Genomic DNA, 21,912 nt, shown 5'->3' on the forward strand with positions numbered 1-21,912 from the left:
AGTTGTCAGATTTGGCTTTTTAAAAGCCAAATTTTGGGTTATGGCCCAATTGACCCACGAGTATACCCCTTAGGTTCTGGAAACGTAAGGGTTGTGAGGCCCTCACAACCCTAAATGATCCTAAAGATCATGGAACGAGATCTTGTGGATGCAAAACAGGCAGAAAAGAATTGCTACTTTGCTGCACATATTGCCTGAGCATAGGACTTCAAATGCACTCTATGTTGTAATCTGTAGGATTCAAGTAGAATCTTTCTCCACTTGCACTCCAGCTACCTTGCCGCTTCTTGGTATACAGTTCTTCTGTATACCAAGGAGCTGATATAGCTATATTCCATATAACCACAGCCCTATTTAATGACAGACTGTACATCTCCCACTCTGTGCAGCAGTGTCCAGTATACATTGTCCTTATTTTCATTGAGTTTTGCAGCCTGCTATATTCCCTGTAACTTTTAGCAAAACAGATATAAGAGTCCTATGGCTGCTGACGCCTTGTTATAGCAATGATGGTAGCTAGATGGATAGATTTACTATGTCTTCACACCCCATGCCATAATACTGACGATTGAAGTCTTCTTGGTATTGGTAAACTGATTACTTAAACGTAATACTTGAATGTACCTGTCAGATGTACTTGTTTAGTTAGTACAGCAGTATCTACTAACTGAAACTCACAAACTAAACTTTGAAATTTGAGTCCTTATTTCATAATGGTATGTTGAAATATGTGCATAGTTCAATGGAAATAGAGTTTACTGGCTCAAAATGACATGGTCACACCTACTGAAGCATCCATCCTCAAGCGAATCTTTCTGTGATGCATTATTATGGACAGAGATACTGCAGACGCTGCTTCTGAATTACCTTAGCTGTATGTTTTATTTGACTCTCTTCCCTGCAATCCCAAGCCCCTAGTGGCCAAAAAAACGTCCTTGCTACTCACAAGTGGTATGGTGCTTTTTTGACAATGGTTAATTGAGTTCTTTACTGATAGAGAAGCTGTGCTCTTCTACCTTGGAGTTTAGCTAGAGCCCAGTTAAAAATCTCATGTTTGCTATATGTAATCTCTGTTCCATGTTAATTCAGAGTTTCTCAATCTAGGGTTTCCAGTTGTTGATCTTCAACCTCTATAATCCCAAGCCACAATGGCCAACATCAGGGGACCCAAGTTTGAGAATCCCTAAGGTCATTCACACAACCTCTTGCTGGGCCAGGGAAGGCAGGCACGGGGAAGATGCCCACATGGCCAGCGCTGCTGCAAGCCACGCAGCATTCCGGAGCCCAGGAAAATGCGCCCTGGCCTCCAGATATCCCACAGTGGACCGTGCAATGAGCATGGTGCATTGAGGGATTCTCCTGTGAGTCGTGTGCTCTAGGCACTCGGGCGCTCTAGGCATACACACAACCACATACCTGAGTAAAAGGGTGCACTCGTGCCCTTTTACCCAGTAAAAGGTCAAGTTAAATTCCTGGGCTACCAAGGGAGGCAGTGCTGGGATCGGACTCAATCCCAGCACTTCACACAAGCAGCCCTACCTGCTGCATCTGTGGGATATTGTTTTGTGTGATTGTTATGAATACATACACAAGCAGTGCTGGAAAAACCTCATCAGACATCTGGTTGCTTGCATGCCTAAAATTTTATTTCTAAGCATTTTGATACTTTTTTTTTTACCCCTATGCAGAGCTAGTTCCTAAATGTTTAGTTCTTGCACATAGAAACAATTACTTTTTTCACCCTGTACATATATACATATTTTTATTCAAGTATGCCATATGTACACTAATAAGAACTTATCTAGCTATCGAAATTCAGCTCACAGCCTCCATGATAAGCTTTCATTGGTTTACTTTCACACTAAACTAAAATAGCCATCACATAGTTCCTTACAAACTGATTTGTTTTCCTTAGTTTAGTTGCTGTAAGAGTTCTTTCTAGTCTCTTGACGACCTGACTGCACTCTGCTTTGCCTAAGACTGCAGGTCTTACTACCACAGATGCAGTCAGCTTGTAAAATAACTTTTTAAAAAATAAAACCGGCGTATCTCACACATATCCATTAGATCAGTGGTTAAAAAATAAAAATGTCGGCAACAATTTCATATCTGCATTGAATTATTGAACACTACAGCATGGGGGAGGCACTCTGCAGGGCTCCAAACACTGTTGTCTTCTACATGCTGCCCTGGCTAGTTTGTCTTCATAAGCAGCTACAGCATTTTGCAGCTTTAAGGTAGCAGGCTTTCATCCTGCCTTCTATTTCCCAGCCAGTGAAGAATATTGGATACTGAAGCCCAAACAAACCTAAAATGTATACAAATACTCCCCTATTAGATGTATCTGTTTACAGTTCATTTGAGTTATAGCCAGGAGATGGCGATACAGCTCAGTGGTAGAGCATCTGCTTTGCATGCTGAAGGTCCCAGGTTCAATTCCTGGCATCTCTAGTTAGGGCTAGGAAGGACTGCTGCCTGCAACCCTTGAGAAGCCACTTCCAGTCTGTGCAGACAGTACTGAGCTAGATGGACCAATGGTCTGACTTAGTATAAGGCGCCTTCCTTATGTTCCAGTGAGCATACCACTACCCCAGCTTCTTTAGTCCAAGAATCTAGATATGTAATTCTTCTAAAAGTACCTGTCGCTAATCCCATGTGTGGCAGTTCTCGTGAGAGTAGCCGCCTGGGGGTTAGCGACAGGGACAGGAGACAATGGCGGTGGCGGTTGGCCAGAAAAGGTGGCAGCAGGCTGGCCTGGCCCAGCCACCTGCCTGCCCACCGGGGGGGGGAGGTGGTGGTGGTGAGCTGGCCTGGCCCTGGCCCAGCCACTGGTTGGCCGGAGGAGGCAGCGGCAGGTCAGCCTGGCCTGGCCAGCCACTGGAAGGGAGGAGGCAGGAGGAGGTGGCGGGCTGGCCTGGCCATCCGCCGGGAGGAGAGGGTAGGAGGAGGTGGTGGGCCAGCTTTCCTGCAGGCCCGCAAGCCAGAAAGTGCGGGGTGGAGTGGGGTGGAGGAAGTGGGCCTGCCAGCTACAAAGCGCTGGCGGGCGGGGGAAGCGGGGGAGAGCCAGCCAGAAAGCTGGGCATGCCAGCGTGGTGGTGGTGGTGATGGGGAACAGCGGCGGTGGGTGGGCTAGCTGGAGACGCAGATGCTCTGCACCCGGCCCAGCTAGTATCCAAGTATTTCTTAGGTTCTGTTTGGGCTCAACAGAACCTTTCAGGTATTGTCCTGAGTTTGTTTGTTTCTCTGACTTAGATGGGGCATCAACCAAGAGAAACTTCCATTACTGGTCCACATTTTCCTTTGGCTTCAGATAGCATCAAGGACTAAGAGTATTACCTTTCTTCTGTTTACCGCTCTTTTGACAGTTTTCTCTTTTGCCTTTCAGCCTCGAAAGCTGTAGACTGTCTTCTGGATTCTAAGTGGGCAAAAGCTAAGAAAGGAGAAGAGGCTCTGTTTACTACTCGAGAGTCTGTAGTTGATTATTGCAACAGGTAGCAGCTTGGTCTTTGAAAATTCTTGTAACCTTGTGAATGCTTCTAAATATGCTCTGGGTTATAACAGGGTACGCTTTACTGTATTTTAATTATTGTTATGCCAGTAAGTCAGAATATCTTCTTATATTAGAACTAGTCACTGTATCACTTCCTCACAGTTGTTGGCTTTCCTTGGAAGAAAAAGTATCTTGCTAAGAAAACAGGCCTGGCACTGGTTTCTTGTATCCCATTAGCCTACACAATTCTCGAGGCTGTTCTAGTAGAATTACAACATCCAGGTGAAAGTTACCTTTTGTGGCTAACTACAAAGTTCCACTGACAGGTTACCTTTTGTGGCTGACTACAAAGTTCCACTGACAGGTCCTCATTGCTCTGTTAGATTAGATTTTGATTCAGAGTGATCTTAATTTTTTTTTTAATGGCTTGTAGACATAGAAGAAATTACCCCAAACTGAGAAACCTGGCTTTAAAAAAAAAATCTGTATTTTATGAAGAATTTTCATGGGATTAATTAACTTAATTGATTGGAACTATATCAATTTGCAGTGTCATTCACCCTGTGTATTATAACATACTTAACACCATCAGTTGTAAAATGGTGACCAATTGTGAGAAGTATTGCACTGTTGTTTGTGAGTAATATCAAGGGGAAATGAAGCTCTCATTCTAATGCCTCTTTGGAAAAAAGCAAACTTATTTCTTTGAGAACTGCTTCCACTGTCTTTCTAAATAACTACCAAAGGTAAGGCAGAATAACAATTGATAGCTTACTTGTGCAAAGTTTTAGTTCTGAAGGTAACTTACTAGAGAATTCCACTCTAACAATGTTAATTCTCAAATGAAGAATTAACTTTATAATTTGTTTTTAAGGCTTTTAAAGAAACAGTTTTTTCATCGAGCACTAAAAGTGATGAAAACGAAACCAGACAAGGATATAAAGAAAGAAAAGGAAAAAGAGAAAGGGAAGACTGAGAGTGGAAAAGAAGATGAGAAAAAGAGCAAAAAGGAGAGTGGAAAAGAAGAAAAGGCTAAGAAGGAAAAAGAGAAGGAAAAGAAAAAGGATGGTGAGAAGGAAGAGGGCAAGAAGGTAAGCTTAAACCCACAAGGCCTGAAGAAATCAAAGCATTATATAAGTAGTGGATTCAATAATATTCCATTCAGAGTGAAATGGAAATCTGGCCAGAAAGAAAAAAGAAACACTCGAAACTCTACTGCAGAAAAACTAGTCCTAAAGGTGCAACAGATATTTCCTAAAATGATTTCCCCCACCCCATACCCTGTGTTTATGTTCCTTAAAATCCATATAGATCCTGATGAAAAAAATACGTTTAACAGTCTGGACTTGGAGATTTTACAGGAAAAAGCAAAATAAGTTATTACAAATATTTTCTCTCTTTAAGATAGGTAGTTTTATTTCGGTCATTAACTAGCTAATAATATTTTCTCTTTAAAGATATTTCATTATTTTATGTAGTTTTGTGAAGTGTACAGATCTGTAATCTGTAGTAATCAAAAATTTGTGCTAATGGAATTTTGTCTGAAAGCTTTGATTTGTGAAGAGGCACTATGCAGGGTATTCATTATCCTTTGCTCTTTACTTTGTCAATTGAGCTTTTAGCAATAGCAATTAAGTATGGTACTCACATTTCAAGCCTAGTAAGGTAAAGTGTGCCATCAAGTCGGTGTCGACTCCTGTCGACCACAGAACCCTGTGGTTTTCTTTGGTAGAATACAGGAGGTGTTTACCATTGCCTCCTCCTGCACAGTATGAGATGATGCCTTTCAGCATCTTCCTATATCGCTGCTGCCCGATTTAGGTACCAGCAGGTATTCAAACCGGCAAGCTCTGGCTTACTAGGCAAGCCATTTCCCGCTGCACCATTAGGTGGCTTCCACCCATGGTTCCTAGGTGGCCAGAAATGACCTCCAAGGTCATCTCCAGCCAAAGAGAGACATTTTGCCAAAAGCCATTTTTTAAAAATCCCGCAATATTTTTGCAGAAAATAGCTGGGGGGGGGGGCAACTCTACCATTCATGGCTGGAACCGCAGATAATCAGTGGTTGTATCTTTCTCACTGTGTGATCAGTAATGTTAGTGAGGTTAAATACCAGCTAATAGTTTAACTTCTTGATAAGGGTCACATTCCTTGATCTGCCTCTAGTTCATGTCAGTGGGAGATCTCCTGTGGAATTAAGGAAACATCTACTCATAAGAGTATATCTCAGCCCCCATAATCTCTAACCCAGACTGGAACCTGGTCCTCATTTTGAATGTTGTTCCTCCAGATCAATAGTTGATGGGCGAGAGTGAAGGGATCCCCAGAATAATTTGGGGGATCCCTTGGATCCCCAGAATAATTTGAGTGCCTCCGTTTCCCAGCTATATAGAGATTGATCATGACTTTTACTGACAAGTTGTCCCCAATATATGTCCTTAGGATGAGACTCCAGGCACACCTAAGAAGAAGGAGACGAAGAGAAAATTTAAACTTGAGCCTCATGAAGATCAAGTCTTTCTGGATGGAAATGAGGTATGATATCTGAAAAATCTCTGTTGCTGAAATGTTGACATTTTGCTGTGTGTAATGTTTACCAGTGATAACAATGTTGACAACTCCACTAGTCTGACTGGATTCCTTTGACCTGTTGATAGAATTAGAAGCAGAATGAGTTGGAGCGGTATTGCTTTATATGTCAAAGAAGGCACATCCAAGGGCTAATCTAGATGTGGGTTAGTCATGCCATTAGTCCTGGTGTGCTTGCTTTTCCTTGTGGAATTAGCACAGGGCTTGACAATTCCCAGGCGCCAGTTCACCATGATGCTTGGAAATTTAAATGTGGCTCTTGAGCCAGGCAGTGAAGTCATACAACCAAGAGGAGGAGGGAGCAAGGAAGGCCGGTCCTCCTCCTCCTGGTCGCACCAGTCCATTGCCTGCCTGTGCCAGACAGATGCAACCCGGAGCAGGAGGAAGCAACCTGCCCCTTGCCTTGCTTGCTCCCTCCTCTTCCTGGTCGCATCTCTCTGACTTAGGCAGGTGCTGGCCGTGATTGGGAAGCCCCCACTTTGCTTGCTCGCTCCTGCTGGTTGCATCACTCCATTGTGTGCCTGAGCCAGATGGACATGACCAGGAGGAGGAGGAGCGAGGAAGCAAGGAAGGGAATCCTCCTTCCCCATGGAGTGAAAAGTGTTGCTGAGGGCAAACTGTGTGTCCGTGCCCCCAGTCCCTGGAGCAAAGGGCATGGCTGGCTGCAAGGAGGCCTCCCCATGATGCAGTCTGGCTCCTAAATTTTTGGGCTGACTCCTAAAGCAAAAAAAAAGTGAAATCTATTGCTGCTAATGAAAACTTTTTTTGCTGTGTAAATAGCATGTGTCAGGGGTCTCAACCCAGACTCAGGACTACCCAGCAGGGGGTAAGGCTAAAGCCCCTCTACACCCCCACAGTCCTAATCTGTCACAGAGGCCCCACACATGCTATGTACACAAGAAGAAGCTAGCTCGTGAGGGCTAATAATTTGCCCCTCTGCTAACTGGGCAAAGAGGCACCTTTCAAGGTGGCAAGTTTCTCGTTTTATTTATCAGGCGAGAGCAACTCGTTCGATTCAGCCTCAGCACAGTATCCCTCCAGTGGCTGGTGTTGGCATCTCCCTTGTATTTTCTTTAGATTGTGAGCCCTTTGGGGACTAGGGAACCATTTTCTTATTCTTCTTTTTCTATGTAAACCACTTTGAGAACTCTTTTGCTGAAAAGCCATCTATAAATAATAAGCAGTGTCATGACTAATGTGGTGTGTAATTTGACCCTTCGTCAACTATTGACTAAACAAGAGATAGCAATAGAAAAACATTTACCATAACATCATGATGTATAAATTCCAGGCTCAGGCTACATGGCTCTGAGTCTGGTTCAACAAGACAGTTTTTCTGGCCTAGACCACTTGGGATTGGCTGCAGCTCCCGGCATGCGTGCTCTAACTGGCAAGCACAGGCTTCTTGCTGTGTAATATGTGAAGCGGCCTCTCAGATCCTGAAAGGCTGCTGCCATAGTCGGCTAGATGGACCATTTTCACTCAGTAATCAGGAACAGCACCTCCCCACTCCCCTTCCAGTCAAGACAAGAATTTTGTGTTGTGGCTGGATCTTTTGCAGCTGGCTCCATCCAGGGGCATAGCAAGGTTGGAGTGGGCCCAGAGACAAGATTTTAAAATGCCCCCCCCCCCCCATTAAAGCTCAGCTCATGTAGTAAAGAAATCTTAAATGAGGCTGAATAGTGGTAACAAAAAGCATAGTAAAATTTATATATATATAACCTATGTGCCACAATAGAACATCATCCTAAATTATTTTTTTAAAGGTTTGTTCTGGTAGTTCCAGGTGTTAACACTCACATCAATTTTGGGAGGATGAATACAACTGAAGGAAGCCCGGGTGGGTGCGCGGCTGGGGGAGTCAGTCATGTGACTTGCCTCTGCCCCCCCCCCCAAGGCAGTGGGCCCCCAGACAACTGTCTCCCCTTGCCCTATTATGGTTATGCCCCTGGCTCCATCTCTTTGTCTTTCAGATTGTATGCCTTAGACCAGGGATTGTCAAATGATGTCAAAGGGTTGAGCAAAGCACTGAGTGACAGAAGCAAGCTGCTGGTTCTATGCTGCTGCTCTGTGTGTGTGTGTGTGTGTGTGTGTGCGTGCGTGCGCGCATGTTTTACAGGGATATGAACCACTTGCTGCCTTGTCTTGAATTCCATTCCCCCCAAAAGGAGAGAAAACTGCAACGAGCAGGGGTTGCAGTGAGGAAGTGGTGGACAAGGAAAGATTAAGCACTCTTCATCCACCCCTGTTCCCACGCTCACCCCTCCAGCTGCTCCTGCTATTCAGAGAAGGGGCGACCTACAGAAACACTCCAGTCTAGTTCTCACTGAGGTAATAAACCTGTGTATGGGTTGTCCCACTTCAGACTGCAGTTGGGGGTTCCTTTTCTTGGATAGTTGCCCATTAAAAAATGTTTCCACATAGGAAACCAGTATGTTAGGAAGAACAGCTGAAGCTTAGCTTTCTTCTGAACATGTAGTTTTTTATGTGCACAGAATTGTTTTTTGTATAGAGGAGCCCTTCTAAGTGCCTTCTGAAGTCATAGAGCCCAGACACAAGCTTATTGCCTAACAATTGGGCCTTAGTTCAGAGCCAGGAAATCCCAGTGAGTTCTTGCAGTTCTCTGAGGAGAGGCACTAGTGAAAAGAAAAGTATCTAGAAAAATTGCTGGTGGTGCTGTTAACTTCCACTAGTGCCTCTGAAGATAAAGGGAGGCAAGAAGAGAGACAGCTGGGAAGGAGCTAGGTTAGCATTTCTATCACCAACCCACACAAAATAATGTAATTTGTGGGAGGTCAAAATCCTTCTCTGACCCTGGGGAGGGGTTGCACCTCAGTAACAGAGCACCTGCTTTACATGCACAAGGTCCCAGGTTCCATTCCTGGAATTTCCCAGGTAGGGCTGGGAAAGACCTCTGTCTGAAACCCTGGGGAGCTGCTGCCAATCAGAGTAGTTGTATGACCCTCAGGGTCATATTTCTGGAAACAAAAATGACTTTTGGAGGGAGTAGGGAGAAAATTCCTCACTCCCCTGCTCCAGTTGCACTTAGCTGCCGAAGAAGCCTTCTCTGCAGCCTGTTGCAAGGGCACAGTGCTTCTTCCTACAGCTGCAAAACATGTGGGCCAGAGAGACGAAGAAGCCCCACATCAAACTGAGTCAGCTTTATTCTGAGTACTTCATTTGGAGAACAGAACTTAAGCTAAACAGCTGTTTTCTCCACATAACCCATGGTATCACAAAATCACATGTCAGTTTTTCAGATTACAAAGCAGTAGGATTCATAGCTTGTAAAATGTATAGCAACTGATTTTTGATCAGTAGATCATAAAATATATAACATTTATTTACCTGAAGCAACCTTGAAACAGTTCACACAAATCCACTGGCTGACATCCTGACTACCAAAGCGAGGATGCAGTGAGAGACTGCTTCCTAACAAAGCTGGAGACTTCCTTGCTTCCACAAGATGGCAGGGGTGGGGGCGACAATTTCTTTGCCTCCAGAAGTGCATTGTTCCATCTGAAAATATGAATGGGAGGAGAGCTGGTCTTGTGGTAGCAAGCATGACATGTCCCCATAGCTAAGCAGGGTCTGCCCTGGTTGCATCTGAATGGGAGACTTGATGTGTGAGCACTGCAAGATATTCCCCTCGGGATGGAGCCGCTCTGGGAAGAGCAGAAGGTTCCAAGTTCCCTCCCTGGCATCTCCAAGATAGGGCTGAGAGAGATTCCTGCCTGCAACCTTGGAGAAGCCGCTGCCAGTCTGTGAAGGCAATACTGAGCTAGATAGACCAATGGTCTGACTCAGTATATGGCAGCTTCCTATGTTCCTATGTCTCTGAAGGCTGTGTGGCCCTCAGTGATATGTTTTTGGAAGGCACAGATGACTTCTGCAGACAAGAGAAGATAATCAAAAATTGCCCTGCTTTCTGTATATGGTGCAGAGCCTCCCACTGCATCCTTGCTTGCTTAGAATGTCAGCCGGTGCCTTCATTTATCCCTGCTAATTGGAAAAAGAGGCACCTTTTAAAGTACTGGTTTTCTTATATTTATCAGGAAAAGGGCAATTATTCCTAACCAGCTGCAGCATAACATCCCACCAGTGGCTATTACTGGTGTCTACCTTGTGTTTATTTTTAGACTTGAGGCCTTTTGGGATAGAGAACCATTTTCGTATAACTAATGCCATCTAAACCACTTTGAGAACCTTTTGGCTGAGAAATGATATTTAAATATTCTTAAACCTAATAGTTCGTTAATTCAGGATTCCTATCAGGTTACCAACTCCAGACAATGAAAACCACCTGCAAGTTATGGTGAAGCAAAAGTCGTGTCAACATTAGGTTTCTTTTATATGGAGATACAACAGAGAAGATATTGCAGTGCATATCCCCATACAATTGCTAGTGTAGAAGTCAAATACACTTTTCTGATGTAGTGTGATTTCCCAAAAGACTGTGGCTAGAAAATTGTTGAAATATAGTGTCTAATGTATGTACACTGTATTCTCCAACCAAAAAAATCAGGACTACGCAAAATAAGGAATTGCAGATCACATGCTTTTCTAGAACTTTGCAAGCATAAAAGGCAGGTAGTGTGCCAAACATCTGCAAAAGGACACTTCCTATTGGTCGGTATTAGAATTTGCCATTCTACAACTCTGAGGGAAATTATCAAAGGCAAGGAGTTGTACCCATACACAGATCAGCTCTTTGCTGGACGTGATAGATAGCATCCAGACTAGTACTTCTGCAAAAGGGAAAAGTTCCATTTGTACAAGTGGGAAGATGTGGTTTTTGCCAATTTCCCCTTTTCTCTGCAGCCCCCTGTGCCCCTCAAAAATATGTGGGGGACCTTCAGGAGCAGATTTGGAGGGGAAGCAGAGGAAACCGGAGGATCAGCTAAAATCACCACTCATCTGGATTGTGATCCATTGTATCCATAAGAACTGGGTTTCTGCGCCTGCGCAGGGACCTCCCGGGCTGACTAGCTAGCTCCTCTTCGCGCCCCGCCCGTCTGCACGTGCCTTGCAGCTTCCGTTAGAATCGACGGTTGGGGCGCCTCTCCTTCAGGCTGTTGCTCCTCAATTATTATCAAAAATTTGACTTCGGACTGTTTGACTATTCTCTACTGAGCGGATTAATTGGTTTGACTTCAGAACGAACAACGGACTTGATTTGGGACTCTGATTCTAACTTCGAAGTTTGTACAGGACGGTTTTGACTCGGAACGGCGAACGGACTTGATTACGGACTCTGCTTTGTTTGTTCCTAAGATTGTTTACTGAATTTGACTCGGAACGGCATTTGGACAATGGAAGCTAAGAAGACATTCAAACGGTGTGAAAAGTGTCGAGCAAAGTTGCCTTCGACTGATTATCACGACGCCTGTTTGATGTGCCTAGGAGAGAATCATAACACGGCGGCGTGTAAGATATGCTGCTCGTTTTCAAAACAAACTAGACAAAATAGAGCTCTCAGGCTTCGAGCTGCGTTATACGAGGAGGCACTTCGACCGCCAACTCCTCGTCCGTCGGCGTCGATGAGTTCCGGATCGACATCGGGAGCTTCGATGTCGAAGGAGTGCGGTGTGTCAAGCTCCCCGGGATTGGGTTCCAGTGGGTCTGCTGATAAGCAGTCTAAAACCACTGTTGACACTCTGTTTAAGAAACCAAAGGAGGTTTCCAAAAAACGGAAGCATAAGGATAGAGATCGTCATGCTTCTGAGAGGGAAGGTCGCCATCGTGAGGAGTCTCGCCATCGAACTCCCTCACCGACGGCAGCACAGATTTACGACGTGGACTCGGCTGAGTCCCCTACAGCCTCGACGTCGACACCTCCGGTATCGACGATCAGGATGGTTTCGGCTTCGACATCGACTTTAGTCTCGACATCGACACCAGCGTCGACATCGAGATTAGACCAAGGCAGTCTGGGACAGGCGTCGACATTGGAATCGACGTCGACGTCGATATCGGCGTCGAGGCATTTGCAAGTCTCGGCAACGGAGCCTCCCATAACTGCCCAGGCGGTGTATGCCATTCCTCCGTCGGCGTCCACGGTGCCGGAGCAGATATTGAATGTGAACACTGCTCCTTCGTCGGTGTTGACGGCTTCGACATTGAGGAGGATTCCTCATCTTTTGTCACCGGCATTGACGCCGGCACAGTCCCCCTCGACGCCGAGGACTCCGAGTCTGGCTACACACGGGGACGGACTTAGAGAACTGCTGGAGTCGAGTTCGAGTACCCCCTCGGGTGCGACGTTTCGCGGCTTCCTGTCGACAGGCTTAGACGAGGGTCCTGGAGGTGGAGAGCTGGCTGATCTGCCTCATGTTGCCTCACTGACACCAGCAGTGGTCCAGGATCCAAGAACCGATGTCGGGTGCTCTACGATGCTGCAGCCAACTCATTCCTGCGGTTTCCGCCATGGTGTGCCGGATGATTATGCAGAGTTCTTGCGTTGGAAAGCGGCACAGGTAGAAATGCAACCAGTGCAAGGGCTGCGGAATTTTGTGCAGGCTGGACAACTTGCTCAGCCGCTGCTGCAGTCAGAGCATGCAGACCATCAGGGGCCGTCTGTGAACTTGCCTATACAAACACCATTGGTGCAAGTTCAAACCTACCTTCCAGAGAATTCACAGTTACCTGTGGTCCAGACGAGGATGCCAGAAAAACCTGCTGGGAAAAGAAAGAGGAAAGCAACACCTCCTCCTTCTGAACCATCATCTTCACCCTCTGATGACAGTGAGGACGATGAGTCGGGACCGGCCTCTGACAGAGATGATATCAGTCGTAGGTCGGACCCCCCTTCGGATGTGCCACCAAAACTATCCACCTCGCCAACTGAGGAATTGAAAGCTTACCATATCCTCATAAGGGACATCGCTGAAGCCCTGGGCATGGACGTAAGCTCTCCGGATGCGGATGTTGCTGACCCGGTCTATAATATGATGAGGCGGTCTAAGACATCGCATCCTGTTGCCCTCACCATGATTCCTGGGATAGACAAGGCTGCGAAGGTGGCATGGGACTCAGTGGGGGTCGGGGCTCCGACTTCCAAGCGCATTGAGAATTTGTATAGGGTGACTGAAGGAGAGAACTCTTACCTGTTACGTCATCCTATACCGAACTCCTTGGTTGTCAGTTGCGCTTCATCCACCAAGAGTGGACACCGTCATTCCATGCCTGCTGACAAAGAGGGGAGGAAAATGGACGTTATGGGTCGAAAGATCTATAGCACCTCCAGTTTAGCAATTCGTATTGCTAATTATGCGGCGTGTATGGCACGCTATAACCATTTACTTTGGGATGCGCTCTTACAGGATTCATCCTCTTTGTCTCCGGAGGACTTCCAATGGAGATTTAATGATGTGTACGAAAGAACAACGGCAATAACGCGCCAACAACTGAGCGCATTCAAACACTTGTCGGAGACGGAATCGAGAGCAATGGTGACGGCAGTGAGCTTGCGCAGGCATGCATGGCTTCGCTCAGCAACCCTGCAGACAGACATGAAGGAGAAAGTCGAGTCCTTGCCATTTGACGGCAAAGGCTTATTCCATGAGGACACGGACACGTCAATGGAGATGTTGAAAAAATCTAAATTCACTGCCCGCACCTTTATGGTGCCTTCGAGCGGTTCCAGCTCAACTACAAGGAGCCGCAATTATTATCAGAGAAAGAGTGATCGGTATCGGGACCGCAAAGAATACCGAAAACAATTCAGACCTTACCAACGCGGTAAGGGCTTTAACCAAAAACAAAAAGGAAAAACAGCTCGTCAAGGCGACAAGGACGCTTCCAGCAAGAGCTTTTGACGGGACTGTTCGTCCACTGCATCAGTTTTGCAGCAGCCAATTAAGTCCAACGCTACAATCCAGGACCCACTACATCGGCCCTGTAGTTGCCAGGATCAACATCAAACTGGCAAGCCGTGCGCCAGCATGGCACAACATAACATCCGACCGGTGGGTACTGAGAATAGTGCAGACTGGATATGCGTTGGAGTTCGAGACAAGGCCTCCCTTCTCTGGACTGGTCTATACGCCGGCCACGGAGGTGTTGCGGGAGGAGGTCAAGGTGCTGCTGGAGAAACAGGCGATCACGCGGGTGCAATGGGCGAACAGACTGACCGGCTACTATTCCCGGTATTTTCAGATACCAAAGAGAGACGGTGGAATAAGAGCCATAATGGACCTGAGGGGGCTCAACCTCTTCATTCGGACCAGGAAATTCAGAATGGTGACGCTGCAGGGAATTCTGCCTCTGCTGGTGAATGAACAGTGGGCAGTTACTCTGGATCTCAAGGACGCTTATTTTCATATCGGGATACAGGAGAGTCACCGCAAGTTCCTCCGGTTTACAGTAGGGGCACAGATCTATCAATATGTGGTGCTTCCATTTGGACTTTCTACTGCGCCCAGAGTGTTCACAAAGGTGATGGCGGTGGTTGTAGCCCACCTACGAACTCAGGGCTTGAGGCTGTATCCGTATTTAGACGATTGGCTCGTGGTGAGCCACGACAGGAGTTTACTTACCCGCCAAGTGCAGATGCTGCTAGCCTTATTGGAGTGCCTCGGCATCAATGTGAATTGGAAGAAGTCGAGACTCGAACCCATGACTCGAGTGAACTTCATCGGAGCGGTGCTGGACTTGGAATTGGCCAGGGCGTTCTTACCTGCGGAAAGAATTACCCAAATGCACGAACTCATACGTCACTTTCAGAGGACTCCACGGCAGCCAGCGGTTCGAATCCAGCGGATGTTGGGTTTGATGGCATCATGCACCGCAACGGTGTCACACACGCGCCTCCGTATGCGCACATTGCAGCATTGGTTTCTCCACAACTTCCGACCCAATGTGGATGGCCAGAATATGCACTTGACATTACCACAACATGTCCTCGCCAGCCTGGGGTGGTGGCTAGACATGGGCAATTTGGGCAAAGGAGTCGAGTTTGTGTCCAAGGAGCCCACCTCCCGGATAACGACAGATGCCTCGATGGCGGGCTGGGGTGCGCATTGCGCCAGCGTATGCGTGCAGGGGACATGGACCCAGTTGCAGAGACTTCAGCATATAAATTACTTGGAGCTATTGGCTGTGTTCCAGGGCCTAAGGGCATTCGAACCTATGATAAGGGGACGAGCAGTACAGCTGGAGTTAGACAACACGACGGCGATTGCCTACCTCAACCATCAAGGGGGGACAGTGTCACTGTCTCTTTGCCTACTTGCGAGGAAAATATGGGACTGGTGCATTCAACATTCAATTCACCCGGTAGCAATACACATAAAGGGTATAGACAACTGCTTGGCCGACAGACTCAGCAGGGACATCAGTTTCAACCAAAGACACGAGTGGGAAATCAACCCGATGTATCTCGACAGGGTGTTCGAGATCTGGGGGGTCCCATCGATAGACTTATTTGCCACGGTTGCCAACAAAAAGTGTGTCAATTATTGTTCGCGTGCGGGCATAGGCCAAGGATCCCTGGGGGATGCTTTTCAACGGGCCTGGAAGACGGGGCTGTTATATCTTTTTCCCCCGCTGCCGTTAATGGGCCGTGTGGTTGCGCAGATATTGCGGGACCAAACGAAATGCATACTTCTGGCCCCATGGTGGCCGCGCCAGCCGTGGTTTGCCACACTTCTGGGAATGTCTCATTCAGTGTTCCACAAGTTCCCCAAGGCTCCAAACCTGTTGCAAAGAGAACACGGAAAGGTGTTACACCCCGATGTGCACTCTCTCAAGCTGACCGCTTGGAGAATCAACTATTAAACAACATCTTACTAAACAGTAGGCGTGCGTCGACAAGACGCAGTTAGGCCTGCAAGTGGAACCGCTTCAAGAGTTATATGAGGGGGAAGAGTGTCACGCCATTGCGTGCGACCCCTCGGGATGTGCTACGTTACCTGACATCGCTCAAACTGAGTGGATTGGCGAATGTCTCCATTAAGCTGCATTTGGCTGCAATCTCGTCAAAGCACAGGGGATGGGATGGGTCCACGGTTTTCTCCCACCCGGAATGTAAACGTTTCCTGAAAGGTGTTAATAACCTTTACCCGCCTGTGCGCAGCCCAATGGAGCAATGGAGTCTGTCTTTAGTACTCTCTGCCCTAACGGAGGCACCTTTTGAGCCACTGGCGACTGTTCCGCTGAAGTTTCTGACTTTGAAGGTGGCATTCTTGGTAGCCATTACATCGGCTAAGAGAGTGAGCAAGATGACGGCCCTGCGGATGGATAGACCCTACACTCAATTCTATCCACACAAGGTTGTGATGCGTCTCGATCCGAGATTCCTGCCGAAGGTGGTAACAGATTTCCACTTAAATCAGGACATAGTGCTACCAACTTTTTTCAGTAGTCCGGAGACAGACTTAGAGAAGGCCCTCCACACGTTGGACGTGCGTAGATCACTCCTATACTATTTGGAGAGAACTCATGACTTTAGGAAGAGTAAAAAGCTTTTTCTCTCCTTCCGGGGGCGTAGCAAGGGCCGTCCAATCTCTCGCCAGAGACTTGCTCACTGGCTAGTGGAACTGATTTTCCTCGCCTATAAAAGCCAGAAGATAACACCGCCAAAGACGGTTCGGGCTCACTCTACTAGGGCCTACGCAACGTCTGCGGCACATCTGTCAGGCATTAAAATGGCAGATGTCTGCCTGGCGGCGACATGGTCATCGCATCTACCATTCGTAAAGCATTATGCTTTGGATCTGCGGATGGCTAGGGAGGCGAATTTTGGAAGATCAGTGTTGAAACGTGTGTTGGCATAGCTGGGGGTCATCTGCACCCGCCTCCTTATGGGGTAGCTTGCTAAACACCCAGTTCTTATGGATACAATGGATCACAATCCAGATAAACAGGTTGCTTACCTGTAACTTATGATCTGGATGTGATCCGTTGTATTCATAAGTCCCTCCCAGCCGGCCCCGCTGCAGAATGCCTGGACTAGTGGATGCTGGTGTACGGATCGTCATTTATATGGTGGTCTGCGAGAAATCTGAAGGAGAGGCGCCCCAACCGTCGATTCTAACAGAAGCTGCAAGGCACGTGCAGACGGGCGGGGCGCGAAGAGGAGCTAGCTAGTCAGCCCGGGAGGTCCCTGCGCAGGCGCAGAAACCCAGTTCTTATGAATACAACGGATCACATCCAGATCATAAGTTACAGGTAAGCAACCTGTTTTTCCCTTACACAAGTCGAATTTCTTGAGTTCACAGAAGTCCTAGCCTGGATGCTACTCATCGTGTTAATGAGAACTATAAGCTGCAGTTCTCATTTGTCACATGATGGTGTTGTCTCCTCTGTTAAATAGTTCTAATGCCTGTGAGGTGAACAATACAACTAGATGATGTATTATAGATTGCTGACATCAGGTATTTGCTGAATTGCCCTTGGCTGGATGAAAGTCTGCCTGACTTGAATGGCATTCACTTAGCAAACAGTAATACCATTACAGAATCTGAGACTTGTTCAGAATATTGTCATTATTACATGGCTGGGCAAACAAAGTCCTTGGGATGAAGTTCTCTTTTCAGTAGGTTGCATTAGAACCCTGTACTTTGTTGTGCAACTGCTAAGGACTGTCCTATAGGACAGATGATGTTGTTCAGAAATTCTTTTCAGTGAAGATGCAACCCCTTCTTTGTGTGCATCTCCGTTTCCTGTTCAGCAACATTTGCTAGTTTCTCCCAGGCTGTGTTTTTGTTTGTTTAAAACTCCCTTCTTTTGTGTCTTTACATCAAAAGTGCTGGTTTTGGTGGGAAATTTTGTGACTGCCTTGTTTTTGTTGTGTTTTTAAGCTAAAGCTATGGTCCTATGTTCATCACTTTTAGAGCTATAGACTTTGATTTCCAACATTCTCTGTTGGAAAAGTCTGTGTCTAGAAGGATTTTGACACAGAAGAGAGATCCAAATTCAGTGGAAGAGCAAATGTATGTATAAGGTTCTACGTACACTCCCTGGCTTCTCAAATGAATCTTGAGAAGCAGATCTAGAAAAGCCCTGACTGAAGCCTTGGAGAGCTGCTGCCAGCCAAGACCTCTTGTAAATCAACTTCATGTTGTTGGGAGAGGAGAGGTAAATGTACAGTGTCCAGGCATTAAGATATGTTCTTCTCTAACTTTAGTCCTTGCCAATCTTGCAGCAAATTTGTTAGAAGCTTGCCATCAGACTTGAGAATCTGGTTATTTTTATTTCTATTTCTTCTGTTTGTCCCCAACAACTAGTATTTCGTTGCTGGGGGCAAACAGGAGGAGAAGGCGCTTATGAACAGCAAACCAATGTGCATGGAGGTTCCATTGAGCAGCTGTGGCTACAGCTATTTATAGATGTACGCTCTGTGAATTTGTCTAATCCAATTTTGAACCAATCTAAGCCAGTGGCCACCACCACACCATGTGGCAAAGAAATTCCTTAGGTCAGTTATGCATTGTGTTCAGAAATGCTTTATTTTTGTCTGCCCTGAATCTTTCACTGGGTGACCCAAAGCAAAGGAGAATAATTCCTTTCCACTTACTTTCTCCCTATAGTTCCTAATTTTATGAACCTCTTCAGTCCCTCTTACTTAATTGTCCTTTTCTTCTCCCTAACCAAATTCTTAATCCCTTTAGACTTTTTTTTGTAGGGAAGGTACTCCAACCCTTTGACTATTCAGATTGCCCCTTTTGGCACCTTTTTGTCACATTAGGCCATCCTTATGGAGATGGGGCACTGTACATTGTATTCCAACTATAGCTGCACCATAGATCTACATAATGGTATACAATGATACTGGCCATTGCTTTTCAATCCTTTCCTTAATAACCCCTAATATCGAATTTGAGTTTTTCACTGCTGCTTGGCAGTGAGTTGATATTTTCATTGAGCTATCCACCATGACTCCAGGATCTCTTTCTTGGCTACTCACCACCAGTTCAGACCCTATTAGTTTATATTTGACTGAATATTTATTTATTTATTTATTTTCCTCTATGTGCATCACTATACACTTACTTATAGGACTGTGCATGAACAGGTTCCCTTTCTGGAACGCTGAACCTGTTCGCACATCGGCATTCAAGCCAGCTTGATGGGTGGCAGGGGGGTGCCTTTAAAAACCAGGTAAGGAGTTCCTTACCTGTCCGCCCCCCCGCCCTCCCCCCGCCCCCGCTGGCAGTCATCTTAGAAACAGCATGCTGACGCCAATTGGGGCTGCAGAAAGGAACGCTGCAGCCCCACGCAGCTGTTTCTAAAATGAGCACCAGCAGGGAGGAAGCAGCAGGGAGAGGGCATACAAGTAAGGAACTCCTTGCCTGTTTTTTAAAAGCACCCCTCTCTGCCCCATGCTACAGTGATGAGGAGCTGTTACAAGGGGAAGAAAATAATCTCAAGTAGCTTCCTTATAAATGTTTAACCCCAGAATCTGATTTAATTTTACTTGTTCATTCTCCTTGCAGGTATACGTGTGGATCTATGACCCAGTTCATTTTAAAACATTTGCCATGGGACTCATACTTGGTAAGTAGGAATAAGCATTAATGAGTGAAACAAGCAATCCCATCAAACAAGCTGCCTCTTCCAAACCACATCTGTGGCTTTCCCAGGGGCAAAGTCTTTTTAGTGTTTACTCGTTGGCTCTAATATGCTGTACCACCTGCTTCAGGATGCCAGGACTAATGCGGGGGTGGGGGGATAAACAGCCATTTTGACTAAAACAATGAGAATTTGTTTTACATTCTCAGATTGATGCTGCAACAGAATCTATATTTTGGATGTTCTTTATTCCTGAGTGCCAAATTTTGATACAGTGGAGCTAGAAAGTACCTCAGTTCCCTGAGTTTCAAAGTTGTTTAATCCTTTGAGGAAGAGCTTACTTGTAGGGGAGTCTGTAGTGTGGTGACAGGCACATTAGAAATTCCCAGTACACTGCAAACTGTTTCTTTGATTATTGTGTATACAATCCCCAGTGGTTCTGTAAGTATTTGTAACCACTGGCTATGCAGTAGCATTCAGAATATTTTGTAATATGTATATAGTAACATTGAGACCTCAATGCCTATTTCAGGAAATATTCAACACAACAATCAGCATTATCTGCAAAAAAATCTCTAGAGAGCTAGAGTCCACTTAATGAGAGAGAAGAGGGTAGAATTGTTCCATGGAAAGTCTGATTCTCATAAATAGCCTGCACCAGTAGCAAGGTTGGTAGGTGATTCCACACCAAAATGAGAAACAGGCAGTAGAGTCCCTGTTTCACATTTTGGTTACCTTTCTATCAACATCCTTTCCCAAGAAGGTCTTGGGACAATTTCTCTGACCTTAGATAGTTGGGCATTTGAAAAAAACGAGATGCTTTTGCATTCGAAATTTGCCGTGCATAGTTGTTGTTGCACTGTAGATGTAGAATATGGAAAATGATTTCTAACACTTCCAAAAGAGATTGTGAATATGAATGATGTTACACAGAGGCAGGAGTGGTGACTGCTGATTTCAGACAGTATAAACCAGTGATTCTCAAACTTGGGTCCTCAGGTGTTATTGGACTTCAACTCCCATAATCCCCAACCAAAGGCCACTGAGGCTGGGGATTATGGGAGTTGAAGTCCAATAACATCTGAGGACCCAAGTTTGAGAATCCCTGGTATAAACTGAAATGAATAGATTTATATATCAGTAAATATAAGATAATAGGATGGAGTGTCAGAGTGCAGACATAGAACAGCTGAACCCCAGGAAACATTACAGTCCATTGTGAGAGCCCACTGGGAAGCCCTCTCTTGGCATGACAATCCACTATTATTTTTATTATTATTATTTTACATTTATATCCCGCTCTTTCTCCAAGGAGCCCAGAGCGGTGTACTACATACTTAGGTTTCTCCTCACAACAACCCTGCAAAGTAGGTTAGGCTGAGAGAGAAGTGACTGGCCCAGAGTCACCCAGCAAGTATCATGGCTGAATGGGAATTTGAACTCAGGTCTCCCCGGTCCGTCCAGCACTCTAACCACTACACAATGCTGGCTATCACTATGGAATTCTCTGTGCCACTCCCGTTGTAACAAATGGTCCCATTGAAACAAACCCATTCATTTTAATGGGACTTGTGCCTTCAGCTGGTAGACACAGCTTATACTTTTATAAGCCTCCTGCCAGGGCTCAAACCTTACATCCCCCCACTTCCAAATGCAAGCCAAGGCTGCAGGTCAACCAATGGTGGGGGCACAGTTGCTGCCATGTAAGAAACCCATGTTCCTGAATATATTGTTCCAGTGGCTGATGTGAAAGCAGATGTACTTCTCAAGCCATTTATTTCTGCTTTAAAGTCTCCATATTTATTATACTTATCCTCTCTCCTTTTTTTCAAATAGTGATTGCTGTGATAGCTGCAACTCTCTTCCCACTCTGGCCTGCAGAGATGCGAGTAGGCGTATATTATCTCAGCGTAGGTGCCGGCTGTTTTGTGGCTAGCATTCTTCTCCTGGCTGTTGGTAAGTGTACATGGTTTCTCTTCCCCACCCCTTCCCTCCTAATCCCAATTCTGCTTTCAGCTCCCAGAGGTTTACAAAATGTGAATGTTTCCCAGGTGGCCACTGTATGTCACCATTGCACCATTTGAAATATAGCTGGCTGTAACTGAGCAGTCATCATGTTTGACTTCACACTGGGCGAGGCAAACTTGATGAGCTCTCTTGCCGTTTGTCTCTCATGAGACAATCTAAGTGCATCAGTCCCTGTAGAAAGATCTTGCCTACTTTCCCCCTGACTAATCTTGCAGCAATGGCTTGTTGTAGAACTTCCTGTGCATAGCATTTCCCTCTAGCTCAGGGATTCTCAACCTTGTGTTATTATTGGA

The 21,912-nt window shown here is 45.9% G+C and overlaps 1 protein-coding gene across 1 annotated transcript in view; it reads left to right on the plus strand.

Moving 5' to 3' along the window:
• The window catches only part of SEC62 (SEC62 homolog, preprotein translocation factor), a 48,721-nt gene that overhangs the window by 22,437 nt on the left and 4,372 nt on the right, over nt 1-21,912 (plus strand). Inside the window, exons 3-7 of the mRNA XM_053308317.1 lie at nt 3,386-3,491; nt 4,365-4,581; nt 5,933-6,025; nt 19,516-19,576; nt 21,428-21,547. Of these exons, the coding sequence (XP_053164292.1) occupies nt 3,386-3,491; nt 4,365-4,581; nt 5,933-6,025; nt 19,516-19,576; nt 21,428-21,547 (597 nt within the window). The remainder of the gene's footprint in view (nt 1-3,385; nt 3,492-4,364; nt 4,582-5,932; nt 6,026-19,515; nt 19,577-21,427; nt 21,548-21,912) is intronic.

This window comes from Hemicordylus capensis, chromosome 3 (genome assembly GCF_027244095.1).
Source record: "Hemicordylus capensis ecotype Gifberg chromosome 3, rHemCap1.1.pri, whole genome shotgun sequence".
Taxonomy (NCBI): Eukaryota; Metazoa; Chordata; class Lepidosauria; order Squamata; family Cordylidae; genus Hemicordylus; species Hemicordylus capensis.